Raw genomic sequence first — 15,233 nt, forward strand, 5'->3', positions numbered from 1 at the left:
GTTTCACAAAGTTGAATTTGCTCTTAGCTTATGAGAATGGCCCCCGGCGTCTGGTACACAGCACCAGACCAATGTGTGCCGAGAACGGCTGTGTGCCGGCCAGTGGATGAAGGCCTCAGAGAATGCTTGGGTGTTGGGAAGAACAGAGAAGGAGAAAACCCTGCATCATTTTGGGGTCAGAGCTGGGAGGTCCCAGGAGGGAGACCCTTGGCCCGTCCTCTCACTGCCCAGATGGGAAGGAGTCTGTGGGGTATCATGTGACTTATTCAAGGTCACTGGGTGTCTAGGGGCAGGGCCGGGTCGTGGCTGCCCCTTTCACACTTGATCCGGCTCTCTGTCATCTAGAATCCAAGGAACAGCAGCCTAAGAAACCTGAAAGACCATCTGCGTGTTCTTCAGGGGTGCGAAGGGGGGCTGTGGGGTTGCCGGTCAACCCTGCCAGACGCCCAGCCACCTGGAGGCTGGGGGGGTCTCCCGCTCCCCACTCCCAGCACCCGCAGGGCTTCTCTCTCTTTAATGTAAGAAAGAGACAAAACAATGATACATTCTTTGGCAAGAGATAGGCTAGAGGGGAAATAGTGCTGGAAGTCCCCTCAGACAAGGAGGGAGGCTTCATGACCGGCCTTTGTGTTTCCTTCCAACCCGGGGGCTGAGTGAGGTGGGCTGCCATGGGCTTGGCGCACATTGGGGGTGTAAACGCTGTTCCACTCTTGGGGTTTTTGCAGGTGGTTTCTGTACCTCGTATTCGTCTTCCTGCTGGGCGCTGCCTGCACCCGAGAGGCCCTTCGCTATGACTTCCTGATAGCGGAAAAGGTGGGTGAGTCTGCACTGCCGACCAGCTCCGTCTGATGGGTCTTTCACTGGCTCCCATCTGCAAATGGCTGCCTCCCCCTTACAGTCCTGCCTGGGGATCCCCAGAGGCCTGGGCCCAGGACTGAAGTGGGGGCTGGTGGAGCGGGCTCAAAAACACGGAAAAGGTACAGGTTTTTCTTACGGAGCAGGGACTAAATAAGAGGAACACAAGCATCTCTTCATGTCAAAACTCGGGACAGAAACAAAGGGTGCCATCAGCGAAAACCCCTAGCTCAACCAGCCCTTCATTTCTGCCGCTCGCCTCACCTTCCACCATGAGCAGAAAAGGGCTGCTCACTGGAGGCTGAGGGGCGGGAAGGAGGCAGCAAAGTGGAGGGAGTTGGAGGAGGCCCAGCACCGGAGGGAGGCCCACCCTGCCCTCTGCAGACCTTGGCTCCGGAGGCTCTCCCCAGGGGTGGGCTGGGGTTGATCTGGCTGTAACACCCTAGTTTCTAGAACAGTAGACCCTGCCAGAAGGAGATTAGCAAATTCCTCACATTCCACAGCTGCCCCTTAACAGGGCTGGAGGTCAGGTCACAGTCAAGGACACTCATTTGACATCTCTAGAACCTAGGAGAATAAGATTCCCAGATGCTTTTCTGGAAGTCCCCCAAAATTCCTACCTTCCCTTAAGTTCTTGGAGGAAAAGTGGACCTTGAGATTCCTGTCATTTGTCAGAGAAATGCAGAAGGCTAGGAAAGTTTTCTTAGTTAACTCCTAAGTGTTTCTGCTCCGATTTTGGGAGAAAGTACCACTTTCTCTTGGTGTGAGGCTTTGCAAAACCACCTTGCTGATGTTCACGCAGGGCCACTGACTGGGGGGCAGCCCGGGGCAGGAAACTGAACTCTTTTTAGAGCTGCACTTGGGCTTGGTTTCTACATTTGCACGAGTTTCTTTTTAAGATGTAGGTGATGGATTAAAGATGATCTGTATTTTCAGGGGTCTTGACTCTGAAAGCAGGTTTCGAAAGGGGGAGCAGCTCAGGTAGTGAGGGCACTCGCACCACCCCCTTCCCAGGACCAAGGTCTTAGACCCCCAGCGAGACACTTGCTCTCAGGGAAGGAATCTGCAGCCCTAATTTATACCCACAGGCGAGCCTCCGTCTTGAGTTTCGTCTCCCACGGGCCTTTTCTCTAATTTTGGAATGAAAAGCTTGGCTGCGTCAGAGGAATTAAAGGCCTCTGGGAATAGCTGATCCTTTGACCAGGGGGCTCTGCTGGCCGCTGTCTGCAACTTGCCAGTGTCTGGCTAGCTAGCTAGCTGGCTCTGCCCGCCTCCAAAGTGGGTTCCTTTCTAGTAGATTCCCTCACAGAGGTCCCTTCAACCATCTGAGGCTCTGATCTGGATGGAACAAGGCAAATTATCCCCTGGTCTGGGGCTCCTGTCTCCCCTCCTTCCCCTCCTTTGTAGAGAGAATTAAGAACAGGGATATAGGAGGGTAGGCAGCCTGTATCCGAGGAAGGCCGCAACAGGAGAGTAAAAACATCTCCGAGGACAGCTCAGGAAAGCTTTTGTGGGTGGAAATTCCACCACTAGAACCGAGGGAAGCTTGTTTGGCATGCCACCTGTCCTAGGCATTGAAACAGGTAGGCTAGCATTTTGGCAGCAGGGCGTCCGCGGAACCATGCTTGGCAGTAATGTACGGGAGTGCCGTTTTAGGCACGCCGGGGTGAGAGGGGGAAGGTTTGGTTCCTGGAGAATAGGCCATTTCCTGAAAGAGGTGGTTGTAAAGTCTGTAAAATCAGGAAAGATACTGTTCTTGGTTCCCAGTAGCAAACGGGAGCTGGCACAACAAGTAAGTGGACAGTCACAGAACCCGCCAGGGCAACTCCAGAACGGGGGCACTGTGCCGTGCTGCTGTCCCTCAGGCCCCCCCTACAAAGGGGATCTCACGGAATATTCCCCCCCCACCCAAAGCCTCCAACCTTGGCTTTCCCCCTTTTTCACTGTCTGGTGTCCCTCCTTGGCACTGACTCGGCCACAGTAGCCGGTCTGAGCTCAGCAGTGAGTTGGGCCACAGCTGGTTTTCCTAGCAGTGCCTGGAGAACTGGTGTGTGTGTGTGTGTGTGTGTGTGTGTGTGTGTGTGTGTGTGTATTTGTGTGTTTGTGTGTGCCACCTGCACAGGTCAGAAGGTACAAATGCATAGTCTCCTCCATGGTCCCCCCACATGGCTTACCACCCTGACGTACCACCCTGACATGGTTTTAGTAATGTTCATCTCAGCTGCTCATCTTAGCTGTGGCCTGGGTTCTGAGCTAGCCCATCTCTGAGCTCTCTTGGGCCCTGAGGAAGCAAGGCCTCCTCAGTCTGGTCTGTGTGTCCTGAGGGTCTCACCCTTGGGCAGAGACCAGGCAGGCCTCCAGGATGCTCCTCCCACTTGGTGATGGCTCTCAGGAAGCTCCTCAGTGTACTTCTCTGGCTTTCTGTTGGCTGCCTTCTGCCAGAACACTTATCTTCAGTGGCTGCCGGCTGCCCTGGACTCCTTTCCACTGACCTGCAGCTGGTCATTTCATCTGTTTCTTTTGGGGTTTCCTGCAGCTTCTCCAATCTATTTCTAATTATTTGGCTTTCCAGCCTAGGGTTTCTCTAAGAAGTTTCTTTTTGGTTTTATATCCCTACCCCACAGAAACTTTTGCCTGGCTCTTGGGGGTCAGTCTCCATAGTGTTAAGCTTTTTTTTTTTTCTTAAGCAGGCTCCATGCCCAACATGGGGCTTGAATTCACAACCTCATGGTCGAGAGTTGCCTGCTCTACTGACAGAGCCAACCAGCCACCCCGTAGTGTTATGCTCTTTCAGAAGTCTTTAGCACGTTGTGGTGCCTCTGAGGTAATCTATGTAAAGCACAATACCTGGTATATAGTAGGTGCTTATTAAATATTGACTCCTCTGAACACTCCTTAACAGGGATAACCTTATAGGTAGGACATATTTTTTTCTTACAAATCTACCATATTTAACTGGATAGGCAAAAAAAGAGTCCATCCCAATATTACTCAGTTATGAAGAGAGGAATTGTATAAAGAATAGGTATTAGCAGAGGTAAAACTAAATAGATTAAATAAATAATTGTTTTGGAATAAACTTGTATATAGTCCAGGAAGAAAAAAAGTTTATTAAACATCAAAAAGACCAAGTACTTTAGGAAGCCTGGAGCTTGCCAACCAGCAAAATAAGAACAAATAAGTAGGAAAAGCACCCCAGAAGCATCTTTGTTAAAAGGGAGGTATCCTGGGGCGCCTGGGTGGCTCAGTGGGTTAAGCCCTCTGCCTTTGGCTCAGGTCGTGATATCAGGGTCTTGGGATCAAGCTCCGCATTGGGCCTCTGCTCAGCGGGGAGCCTGCTTCCTCCTCTCTTTCTGCCTGCTTGTGATCTGTCTGTCAAATAAATAAATAAAATCTTTAAAAAAGGGGGGGGGTAGGTATCCTGCAGAGTAAACTCTTATCATTCTAAGATTTGACAGTAATGGTTTCATGTGTTCAAGAGGGACCTTGAGTGCCCACATCAGAGGGAGGCTGGTGTAGGAGGCCAGCCAGCTCCTCAATGTCCCCCATCCCCTTGGGCTGGCTGTCCTCTGCTCTCCATCAGGGACACAGAGCTGTCTCTCAGGAACTGAAGCCAACTTTACTTCCTTCTGGAAAATGGCTATCAAGTGAGAAAACTTGACCGAAAGTGGAGACATCGGTCCTTTTGTGGAGTAGAGACAGTGTGAGGAAACTCATGTCTGTGGAGATCTGACGCAGGAGAAAACTAGGGGACTGTGAGACAATTTGGGATTGTGCGAGGTCAGGATGTACTCCTTGCTAATGTCAAGGGGCCATAGGAATCAGATGAGGCAGGATGAGCACCTTGCAAATGACTTGGAGTTCAGCCCTTCAAGAGACGGGAACAGCGGTGGACAGGTGGGATTTCTCAAGGGGTTAAGCTCTGATGGTAGCCAGCATGAAATACGAAAAGCAAGGAGATGGAATTATAATTTTCATCAGGAGTTACTGAAGGAAGAAATTAGGGTAGTTCACACCTCAGATAATTTTGGAAAGATAGCTTTTTTGTGATGGTTCAAACAGCTGTATGACAGAAGGGTGCTCCCCCCGCAAAGAACTGTTGACACACGTCTGCTCAAGCTCACCTCATCTCCATGGTCACAGTTTACAAGCTCACAGTTCCATACGAAGAGAGAAAGTGAGGAAATTCTCCAAGGGCTGGGAGCAAAGCTGTGTAGTTCCCTTTTGTACCTGTAACGTCTGCCTTGTGCTGGGCCAGGTATGTCCCCTGTCCTCAGTGAATGCTCCTGTGGGTGGAAGGATGACAGATAGGAAGGGAGAGACAGGCTACATGTGGGAGAGAGCTAGAATGGAGTCTTTATCATTGATCCAGACACGACAACCAACATTTCATTTATTTTTCAGAAAATTGACAGAGTAGTAGTTTTATATAAAAGATAGTCGAGGGAACAGCCCATTATAAACACAGTTGCCACGTTGGACACAAAAAAGTCGCTATGCCTGGACTGTCCCCTCTCCAGGCGCCAGCCCAAAGGTTCTGCGGGAGTCCCAGGGAGTGACTGTGGGAAGGCTGGCCAGCCCTTGGCGTCACTTGTAGCCCCTGGTACTAGAGACCCCAGTTTCCTGGGTCAGCCCCACACAAGGAGGAACCCAGACTGGGCCGTCTCATTTCCAATCTGAGTAAATGGACAGGCTTTCAATGAAAACAAAAAAAAAATTTTAACACAAATATGTATAACCTTTTGGATAAGAAGCAATAAAATTTCTGCAAGGAGACACCATGCCTGCGTCTTCTGGAGAATTCTCTGAAGGGACAGTGGGGTGGGCACACTGCGTCTCACCTAGCGGCTCTTTACCCTGGCTGCGCATTAGAATGGCCTGGAGGGTTTTTGAAAAATCAGCGATGTCAGTGCCCACCCAACACTGATAAAGCCAGATCTCTGGAGGGATTCTTAGGTATAGTTAGAGTAGAGAACTCCTAGTTACATTTTCTAGAAGCTTTTGATAAAATTTCATCACAGAGTCCACATATTTTTTTCCCAGTGGAATCTCTACTCACAGTGTGGGGCTCAAACTCATGACCCAGAGATCAGGAGTCGAATATTCCACCAACTGAGCCAGCCAGGCACCTGAGTCTGTGTATTTTTTTTAAAAAATCAGTGAATACAGGATGTGTTTGGTCAAGAAGACAGAAACAAAGTTTAGAGGTGAAGGAATGCATACCAGAATGGATTGGGGGTTGGTCATAGAAGCATTTATCTAATGATTTTTTTTAAGATGGTATTTATTTATTTGACAGAGAGAGAGAGAGAGAGGGAGAGAGGGAACACAAGCAGGGCGAGAGGGAGAGGGAAAAGCAGGTGCCCTGCAGAATTGGGAGCCTGATGTAAGACTCGATCCCAGGACCCTGGGTCATGACCTGAGCTGAAGGCAGATGCTTAACAACTGAGCCACCCAGGCATCCCCATCTAACAATTTTGTGAGGCATCCAGGGCATATGTCTCAAAGCCTCATGAATTTCATGGGCATGTGTGGAGCCCGTCTGCCAGACTGTTTGGAGTGGTGGGGTGAGGGCAAGGGGCACAAGACGCAGGAGCTTATGCTGCCCTGCAGGAGAACCCCCGCATGTCATGGGCTACAACACAGGTGGGGAGTATGCTGGTGACATTGAAGAAAACAGGGACATTCACTGGTGTTCCATGTAGCTCAGTGCCACTGACCCATTGATGGCTAAAGCAGGGACATAAAAAGTGAGGTGGAGAAGCTTTATCATGAAGGGTGTGACCGGACCATGCAAATTAAGGCAAACCCATCTGTAATAGTTGGACAAATGAGCCCTTGGAACATACAGTTCTGGCCACCATGCCTACAGTCAAGTAGAATGGAGAAGGGGACCTCAGATAACCAGAAAGCAGGGAGACTTCCCGGGGGGTACAGAGGAGGGCCGACTCAGGAGAGCGGGACAGGTTCCAGACCCATAGCTTCTGGCCCAGCTGCGTGGCCAGCCGTGCTGACCTTTGCAAGTCGACACCAAGCAGAACAACTGCATCCCCTCTTACTCTATCTGTTAGTGACTTGTGGGCAATGTGGGTCATGGAGCCCATTCCTTCATCTGTTCAGCATTTGTGGCTCTGTGTTGGCACCAAATATACCAGGATGAACAAGACAGGAGCCCTGCAGAGATGAGGCCTCTGGGGCCAGTAGGGGACACAGTGTGCTGGGTGTCCCCCAGCCTCGGGCTAAGGTGCTGCAGGCCCTAAGGAGCAGCCCCTGCTGTGAGGGGCTGGTGGGGAGGGATCTCATGCAGGAGGAGAGGACCGGGCTGAGTCTTGAAGCACACCTGGATGTAAGAGACAGACAATGAGAAGATGAGGTGTGGACAGAGGGTGGATGCAGGCAGGGAAGCATGCTGACAGAGAGTCTGGGTGTGGGGGGTCTGGGGCTACAGAGGTCACAGACCAGGAAGGGCTGAAGATGCCAGAGTGGTGGGGAGCCATTGATATATCTTTTCTTCGCATTTTTTAAAATTAACATATAATGCATTATTAGCCCCAGGGGTACAGGTCTGTGAATCATCAGGCTTACACACTTCACAACACTTACGATAGCACATACCCTCCCCAGTGTCCATAACCCAACCACCCTATCCGTAACCCCCCAGCCCACAGCAACCCTCAGTTTGTTTCGTGAGATTAAGAGTCTCTTATGGTTTGTCTCCCTCCCAATCCCATCTTGTTTCATTTTTTCCCTCCCTCCCCCTCACAACCCACTGCCCTAACTCTCAAATTTCATATGATCAGAGCTATCATATGATAATTCTCTTTCTCTGATTGACTTACTTCACTTAGCATGATATCCTCTATGTTCCATCCACATCATTGCAAATGGCAAGATTTCGTTTCTATTGATGGCTGCAGAGTATCCCATTGTATATATACACCACATCTTTATCCATTCATCTGTTGATGGACATCCAGATTCTTTCCATAGTTTGGCTATTGTGGACATTGCTGCTATAAACATTCGGGTGCATGTGCCCCTTCAGATCACTACATTTGTATCTTTAGGGTAAATACCCAGTAGTGCGATTGCTGGGTCGTAGGGTAGCTCTATTTTCAACTTTTTGAGGAACCTCCATACTATTTTCCAGAGTGGCTGCACCAGTTTGCATTCCCACCAACAGTGTAGGAGGGTTCCCCTTTCTCCGCATCCTCCCCAACATCTGTCGTTTCCTGACTTGTTGATTTTAGCCATTCTGACTGGTGTGAGGTGGTATCTCATTGTGGTTTTGATTTGTATTTCCCTGATGCCGAGTGATGTGGAGCACTTTTTCATGTGTCTGTTGGCCAACTGGATGTCTTCTTTGCAGAAATGTCTGTTCATGTCCTCTGCCCATGTCTTGATTGGATTATTTGTTCTTTGGGTGTTGAATTTGATAAGTTCTTTATAGATTTTGGATATTAGCCCTTTATCTGATATGTTATTTGTGAATATCTTCTCCCATTCTGTCAGTTGTCTTTTGGTTTTGTTGACTGTTTCCTTTGCTGTGCAAGAGCTTTTGATCTTGATCAAGTCCCAAGAGTTCATTTTTGCCCTTGCTTCCCTTGCCTTTGGCGATGTTTCTAGGAAGAAGTTGCTGTGGCTGAGGTCGAAGAGGTTACTGCCTGTGTTCTCCTCAAGGATTTTGATGGATTTCTGTCTCATATTGAGGTCTTTCATGCATTTTCAGTCTGTTTTTGTGTGTGTGTGGTGTAAGGAAATGGTTCAGTTTCATTCTTCTGCATGTGGCTGTCCAATTTTCCCAACACCATTTGTTGAAGAGACTGTCTTTTTTCCATTGGACATTCTTTTCTGCTTTGTTAAAGATTAGTTGACCATAGAGTTGAGGGTCCATTTCTGGGCTCTCTATTCTGTTCCATTGATCTGTGTCTGTTTCTGTGCCAGTACCATACTGTCTTGATTATTACAGCTTTGTAATAGAGCTTGAAGTCCAGAATTGCGATGCTACCAACTTTGGTTTTCTTTTTCAACATTCCTCTGGCTATTTGGGGTCTTTTCTGGTTCTACATAAATTTTAAGATTATTTGTTCCATTTGATGGTATTTTAATAGGGATTACATTAAATGTGTAGATTGCTTTGGGTAGCATAGACATTTTCACAATATTTATTCTTCCAATCCATGAACATGGAACATTTTTCCATTTCTTTGTGTGTTCCTCAATTTCTTTCATGAGTACTTTATAGTTTTCTGAGTACAGATTCTTTCCCTCTTTGATTAGGTTTATTCTTAGCTATCTTATGGTTTTGGGTGCAATTGTAAATGGTATCAATTCCTTAATTTCTTTTTCTTCTGTCTTGCTGTTGGTGTATAGAAATGCAACTGAGTTCTGTGCACTGATTGTATATCCTGACACTTTACTGAATTTCTGTATGAGTTTTAGCAGTTTGGGAGTGGAGTCTTTTGGGTTTTCCACATAAAGTATCATATCATCTGCGAAGAGTAATAGTTTACTTCTTCTTTGCTGATTTGGATGCCTTTTGTTTCTTTTTGTTGTCTGATTGCTGAAGCTAGGACTTCTACTACTATGTTGAATAGCAGTGGTGATAGTGGACATCCCTGCTGTGTTCCTGACCTTAGGGGAAAAGCTCTGTTCTTCCCCATTAAGAATGATATTCACCGTGGGTTTTTCATGGATGGTTTTGATGATATTGAGGTATGTATCCTCTATCCCTATGCTGTGAAGAGTTTTGATCAAGAAAGTATGCTGTACTTTGTCAAATGCTTTTTCAGTATCTATTGAGAGCATCATATGGTTCTTATTCTTTTTTTTATTAATGTATTGTATCACATTGATTGATTTGCAGCTGTTGAACCACCCTTGCAGCCCAGGAATAAATCCCACTTGTGATGAATAATCCTTTTAATGTACTGTTGGATCGTATTGGCTAGTATTTTGGTGAGAATTTGTGTATCTGTGTTCATCAAGGGTATTGGTTTGTAATTCTCCCTTTTGGTGGGGTCTTTGGTTTTGGGATCAAGGTAATGCTGGCCTCATAAAATGAGTTTGGAAGTTTTCCTTCCATTTCTATTTTTTTGAAACAGTTTCAGGAGAATAGGAATTAATTCTTCTTTAAATGTTTGGTAGAATTCCCCTGGGAAGCCGTCTGGCCCTGGGCTCTTGTTTGTTGGGAGATTTTTGATGACTCCTTCATTCTCCTTACTGGTTATGGGTCTGTTCAGGTTTTCTATTTCTTCCTGGTTCAGTGTTGGTAGTTTATTTGTCTCCAGGAATGCATCCATTTCTTCCAGATTGTCAAATTTGCTGGTATATAGTTGCTCATAATATGTTCTTATAATTGTTTGTGTTTCTTTGGTGTTGGTTGTGATCTCTCCTCTTTCATTCATGATTTTATTTATTTGGGTCCTTTCTCTTTTCTTTTTGATAAGTCTAGCCAGGGGTTTATCAATCTTATTAATTCTTTCAAAGAATCAGCTCCTAGATTCATTCATTTGTTCTACTGTTCTTTTGGTTTCTATTTCATTGATTTCTGCTCTTTATTATTTCTCTTCTCCTGCTGGGTTTGGCTTTCTTTGCTGTTCTTTCTCCAGCTCCTTCAGGTATAGGGTTAGGTTGTGTACTTGAGACCTTTCTTGTTTCTTGAGAAAGGCTTGTATTGCTATATACTTTCCTCTCAGGACTGCCTTTGCTGCGTCCCAAAGATTTTGAACAGTTGTGTTTTCATTTTCATTTGTTTCCATGAATTTTTAAAATTCTTCTTTAGGGGCGCCTGGGTGGCTCAGTGGCTTAAAGCCTCTGCCTTCGGCTCAGGTCATGGTCTCAGGGTCCTGGGATCGAGCCCCGCATTGGGCTCTCTGCTTGGTGGGGAGCCTGCTTCTTCCTCTCTCTCTGCCTGCCTTTCTGCCTACTTCGGATCTCTGTCTGTAAAATAAATAAATAAAATCTTTGAAAAAAAATTCTTCTTTAATTTCCTGGTTGACCCATTCATTCTTTAGTAGGATGTTCTTTAACCTCTATGTATTTGAGTTCTTTCCAACTTTCCTCTTGTAATTGAGTTCTAGTTTCAAAGCATTGTGGTCTGAAAATATGCCCGGAATGATCCCAATCTTTTGGTGCTGGTTGAGATCTGATTTGTGACCCAAGATGTGATCTATTCTGGAGAATGTTCCATGTGCACTAGAGAAGAATATGTATTCTGTTGTTTGGAATGGAATATTCTAAATATATCTGTGATGTCCATCTGGTCCAGTGTGTCATTTAAAGCCTTTATTTCCTTGTTGATCTTTTGCTTAGTGATCTGTCCATTTCAGTGAGGGGGGGTGTTAAAGTCCCCCACTGTTATTGTATTATTGTCAATGCATTTCTTTGATTTTGTTATTAATTGGCTTATATAATTGACTGCTCCCATGTTAGGGGCAGAGATATTTGTTGGACAGACAGAGATGTCCTTCCTTATCTCTTATTATAGTCTTTGGTTTAAAATCTAATTTATCTGTTATAAGGATTGCCACCCCAGCTTTCTTTTGATGTCCATTAGCATGTAAATTGTTTTTCACCCCCTCACTTTAAATCTAGAGGTCTCTTTGGGTCTAATGAGTTTCTTGTAGACAGCATATCAATGGGTCTTGTTTTTTTATCCATTCTGATACCCTGTGTCTTTTGATTGGGGCATTTAGCCCATTTACATTCACAGTAACTATTGAAAGATATGAATTTAGTGCCACTGTATTGCCTGTAAGGTGATGGCTACTGTATATTGTCTCTGTTCCTTTTTGGTCAGTTACTTTTAGGCTCTCTCTTTGCTTAGAGGACCCCTTTCAATATTTCCTGAAGGGCTGGTTTGGTGTTTACAATTTTTTAAAATTTTTGTTTGTCCTGGAAGTTTTTTATTTCTCCTTCTATTTTCAGTGACAGCCTAGCTGGATATATTACTCTTGGCTGCATACTTTTCTTGTTTAGTGCTCTGAATATATCATACCAGTCCTTTCTGGCCTGCCAGGTCTCTGTGGATAGTTCTGCTGCCGATCTAATATTTTCTACCATTGTATGTTATAGACCTCTTGTCCCAAGCTGCTTTCAGGATTTTCTCTTTGTCACTGAGACTTGTAAGTTTTACTATTAGATGATGGGGTGTGGACCTATTTTTATTGATTTTGAGGGGGGGTTCTCTGTGCCTCCTGGTTTTTGATGCTTGTTCCTTCTGTCAAATTAGGGAAATTCTCTGCTATACTTTGCTCCAATATACCTTCTACCCCTGTCTCTCTTTCTTCTTCTGGGATCACAATTATTCTAATATTGTTTTGTCTTATGGTATCACTTATCTCTCGAATTCTCCCCTCATGGTCCAGTAGTTGTTTATCTCTCTTTTGCTCAGCTTCTTTATTCTCTATCATTGGTCTTCTATATCACTAATTCTCTCTTCTGCATCATTTAGCCTAGCAGTAAGAGCCTCCACTTTTTATTGCACCTCATTAATAGCTTTTTTAAATTTCAACTTGGTTAGATTTTAGTTCTTTCATTTCTCCAGAAAGGGATTCTCTAATATCTTCTATGCTTTTTTCGAGTCCAGCTAGCACCTTGATAATCAACATTCTGAACTCTAGTTCTGACATATTACTTATGTCTGTATTGATTCAGCCCCTAGCCATCGGTACTGCCTTTTTTCTTTTCTTTCTTTCCTTTTTTTTTTTTTTTGTGGTGAGTTTTTCCACCTTGTCATTTTATCCAGATAAGAATAGATGAATGAGAGAACAAAATACTAAAAGGGTAGAAAAGACTGCAGAAAAATATACACTAACCAAATCAGAAGAGACCCAAAACTGGGGGGAGAAGAAGGGGAGGAAAAAGAAAAAAAAAAAATATATATATATATATATTAGACTGGTGAATAGAATAGAGGCACACACTTGATTTTGGGTATATTTTGGTCTGTTAGAAGAAACTGCCTCCCAAAATGTTAAAGAAAGAAAAACTTATATATATACAAAAATAAGGGTAAACATGGTGAAGGGATGGAATATGACTGTTAACATGAAAATTTAAAAAGACTCTAAAACAGGAATTGATAAGATAGGAAGTTGGTTGAAAAAGGGGGAAAAAAAGAGGAAAGAATGTGATCAGGCTGGAGATCACCCAGCCTGTGACCGAGAATTTTTGTCCTTCACGCACGGCCCTGTTTGGAGTCTCCAAACCCAGCAGATTCCTGCCATGCATTCCTGTGCCACTCCTCCTGGAGGAGGAATGAGGGGGTCTCTCCAGATCTGCCACTTGTGGGGTCCCTGCTTGAAGAGCTGTGGTCCGACTGTGCATCGGATCATGGTTTTAGGTAACCCCAAGCTGAGAGTCCCCTCCTTGGCTCTGTCTCTGTAGCTGGATTCCCTGCTCTGATACCTGGGAGTTCTGCCACACTTAGACACCCTTGGTCTTTTTGTGTCCCTGCAGGTCCTGAGACCACACTGTCCCTGTGGAGGCTGCACCACCCCCCTTACCCCCACCCCCACCCCCTGCTTAACCTCTGGAGTGACGTCCCTCAGTGGAGCAGACTTCTAAAAGTTTGTATTTTGTGCTCCATTGCTTTCTCACTTGCTGGGAGCTGGCCCCTCCCCCACCGCGGTCAATCTTCCTTTGGCTTCAGATTCACTTCTCTGCACGTCCTACCTTCTGGAAAGTGGTGGATTTTCTGTTCCTAGAATTACTGCTCTTCTTCTCTTTTATCTCCTGTTGAGTTTGTAGGTGTTCAGAATAGTTTGATAACTGTCAACTCCCAGGATCTGATGATATCTCAGTCTCCTACTCCTCTACCATCTTGCTCCTTTCATTTTGGCAGTGGCATGATGATCAGGTTTGAGTTTGGAGAACTCACTCTGGCCAAGGCTTTGGGATAATTCAGAGTGGGCAGAGCTTGGAGGCGGGAGGCCAATTCCCATTGCAGTTGGCCAGTGGTCCTCAAAGTGTGCTCCCCAGACCCTCCATGCAGCATCAACTGGGATCTTGTTGGAAATCCAAATACTTGGGCCCTTCCCTAGACCTGCTTAATCAGAAACTCTGAGGCGGGGACCAGAAATCTGTACTTTAACAAGCCCTCTAGATGAGTCTGGTGTGTGCTCAATTTGAGACCCTCTGTGTCATCCAAACAAGAGGTGACAGTGGGCTGAACTGGTACAGCGGTGGTATGAATGAAGTGGATTGGGCTGGGACTGTTGGAAACCTACCTGGGAGGTTGACTTTAGAGGACTAGTGATTGATGGGGTGCAGACGGGTGGGGGCCGTGGGCATAGAAAGGGACAGAGGATTCTGGCATTGGGTAATGAACCTGCTTCCTCACACAGGTGTCCCTGGTGGGCTTCCTGTTTCTTTTGGGCTTATACATCTCATCCCTGGCCTCCTGTATGGGAGGCCTCTACGGAGCTCCTCGGATCCTGCAGTGCATTGCCCAGGAGAAAGTGATTCCTGCGCTAGCCTGTCTGGGGCAAGGGGTGAGTGACCCTTTTTTCAAGAAATGTACAAATGTACATTTGTACTTTTGATTGTCATTTGCTGTACATGATACTACATTTGCCATATATGATACCTGATTATCGGCCAACACATTGCTTCAGTCTCTCCAATTAGAGCCAGTGGTCAAGTTCTCCAGAGTGGGAAAAATGAGAATGCAAAGGTCATTCTCTCACCCCTGTCCTCTGGCCGCCTGAGGCTGGGGCCAGGTGGACAAAGCATGTCAATGTCACAGCCACAGGGACCCCTTAGCCCTGGGTTGGCTGTCATCCTGATATCTGGGACCCTGAGCAGCAGGGAAAGGGAGTGTCACATCCTTTAATAAAAACAAATTCAGGATCCTTTAAGTTCAGAATAGGAGAAAAAAATCTCTTGGTGAGGAGGGGAGTTGGACCTTGCAGCTCTAACTCTGCCCTTGAGATTCACCTTCCCTTTGGGGTTGCTATATGATGATGTCCCACACTTTGGGCCTCTGGGCCCCCATCGGTCCTCATGACCTGAACTCCCAAGTGTAGCTTGATTGAGTCATGGGGTGATTGAATGAGACATTCCTAAAACCTAACATGAAAAAAGAGAAATAGAGAGAGAACCCCACTTCCCAATAATGTGATTTATGAGATATAGTTCATCTCTATCTTGTTGGAGCACCACAGAGGACCTCCCCACCCTCTTTCTACCCCAGATCCCTCTCTGTTAGGGCCACCAGTCCTCCCTTACCACCCTCCCCTTACTTGTCAGTCAGCCTGGGCTGGGTTGGAGCTCTGACTGTCATGTCTGTACCTTCTGTGTATATGCCTTTCCTTAAATTTCATGTATTTTTATTAGGTAGTATATACACAGGGCTGAGAATGTGTATATATTAT

At 45.9% G+C, this 15,233-nt stretch overlaps 1 protein-coding gene across 2 annotated transcripts in view; it reads left to right on the top strand.

Moving 5' to 3' along the window:
• The window catches only part of SLC12A8 (solute carrier family 12 member 8), a 135,011-nt gene that overhangs the window by 89,643 nt on the left and 30,135 nt on the right, over nt 1-15,233 (top strand). Inside the window, exons 7-8 of one of the 2 annotated variants that reach the window (XM_080825078.1) lie at nt 726-813; nt 14,205-14,351. In XM_080825078.1, coding sequence (XP_080681204.1) covers nt 726-813; nt 14,205-14,351 — 235 coding nt within the window. The remainder of the gene's footprint in view (nt 1-725; nt 814-14,204; nt 14,352-15,233) is intronic. The other variant, XM_080825079.1, reaches the window with a different exon arrangement.

Source organism: Martes martes, assembly GCF_963455335.1.
Source record: "Martes martes genome assembly, chromosome: 1".
Lineage (NCBI taxonomy): Eukaryota > Metazoa > Chordata > Mammalia > Carnivora > Mustelidae > Martes > Martes martes.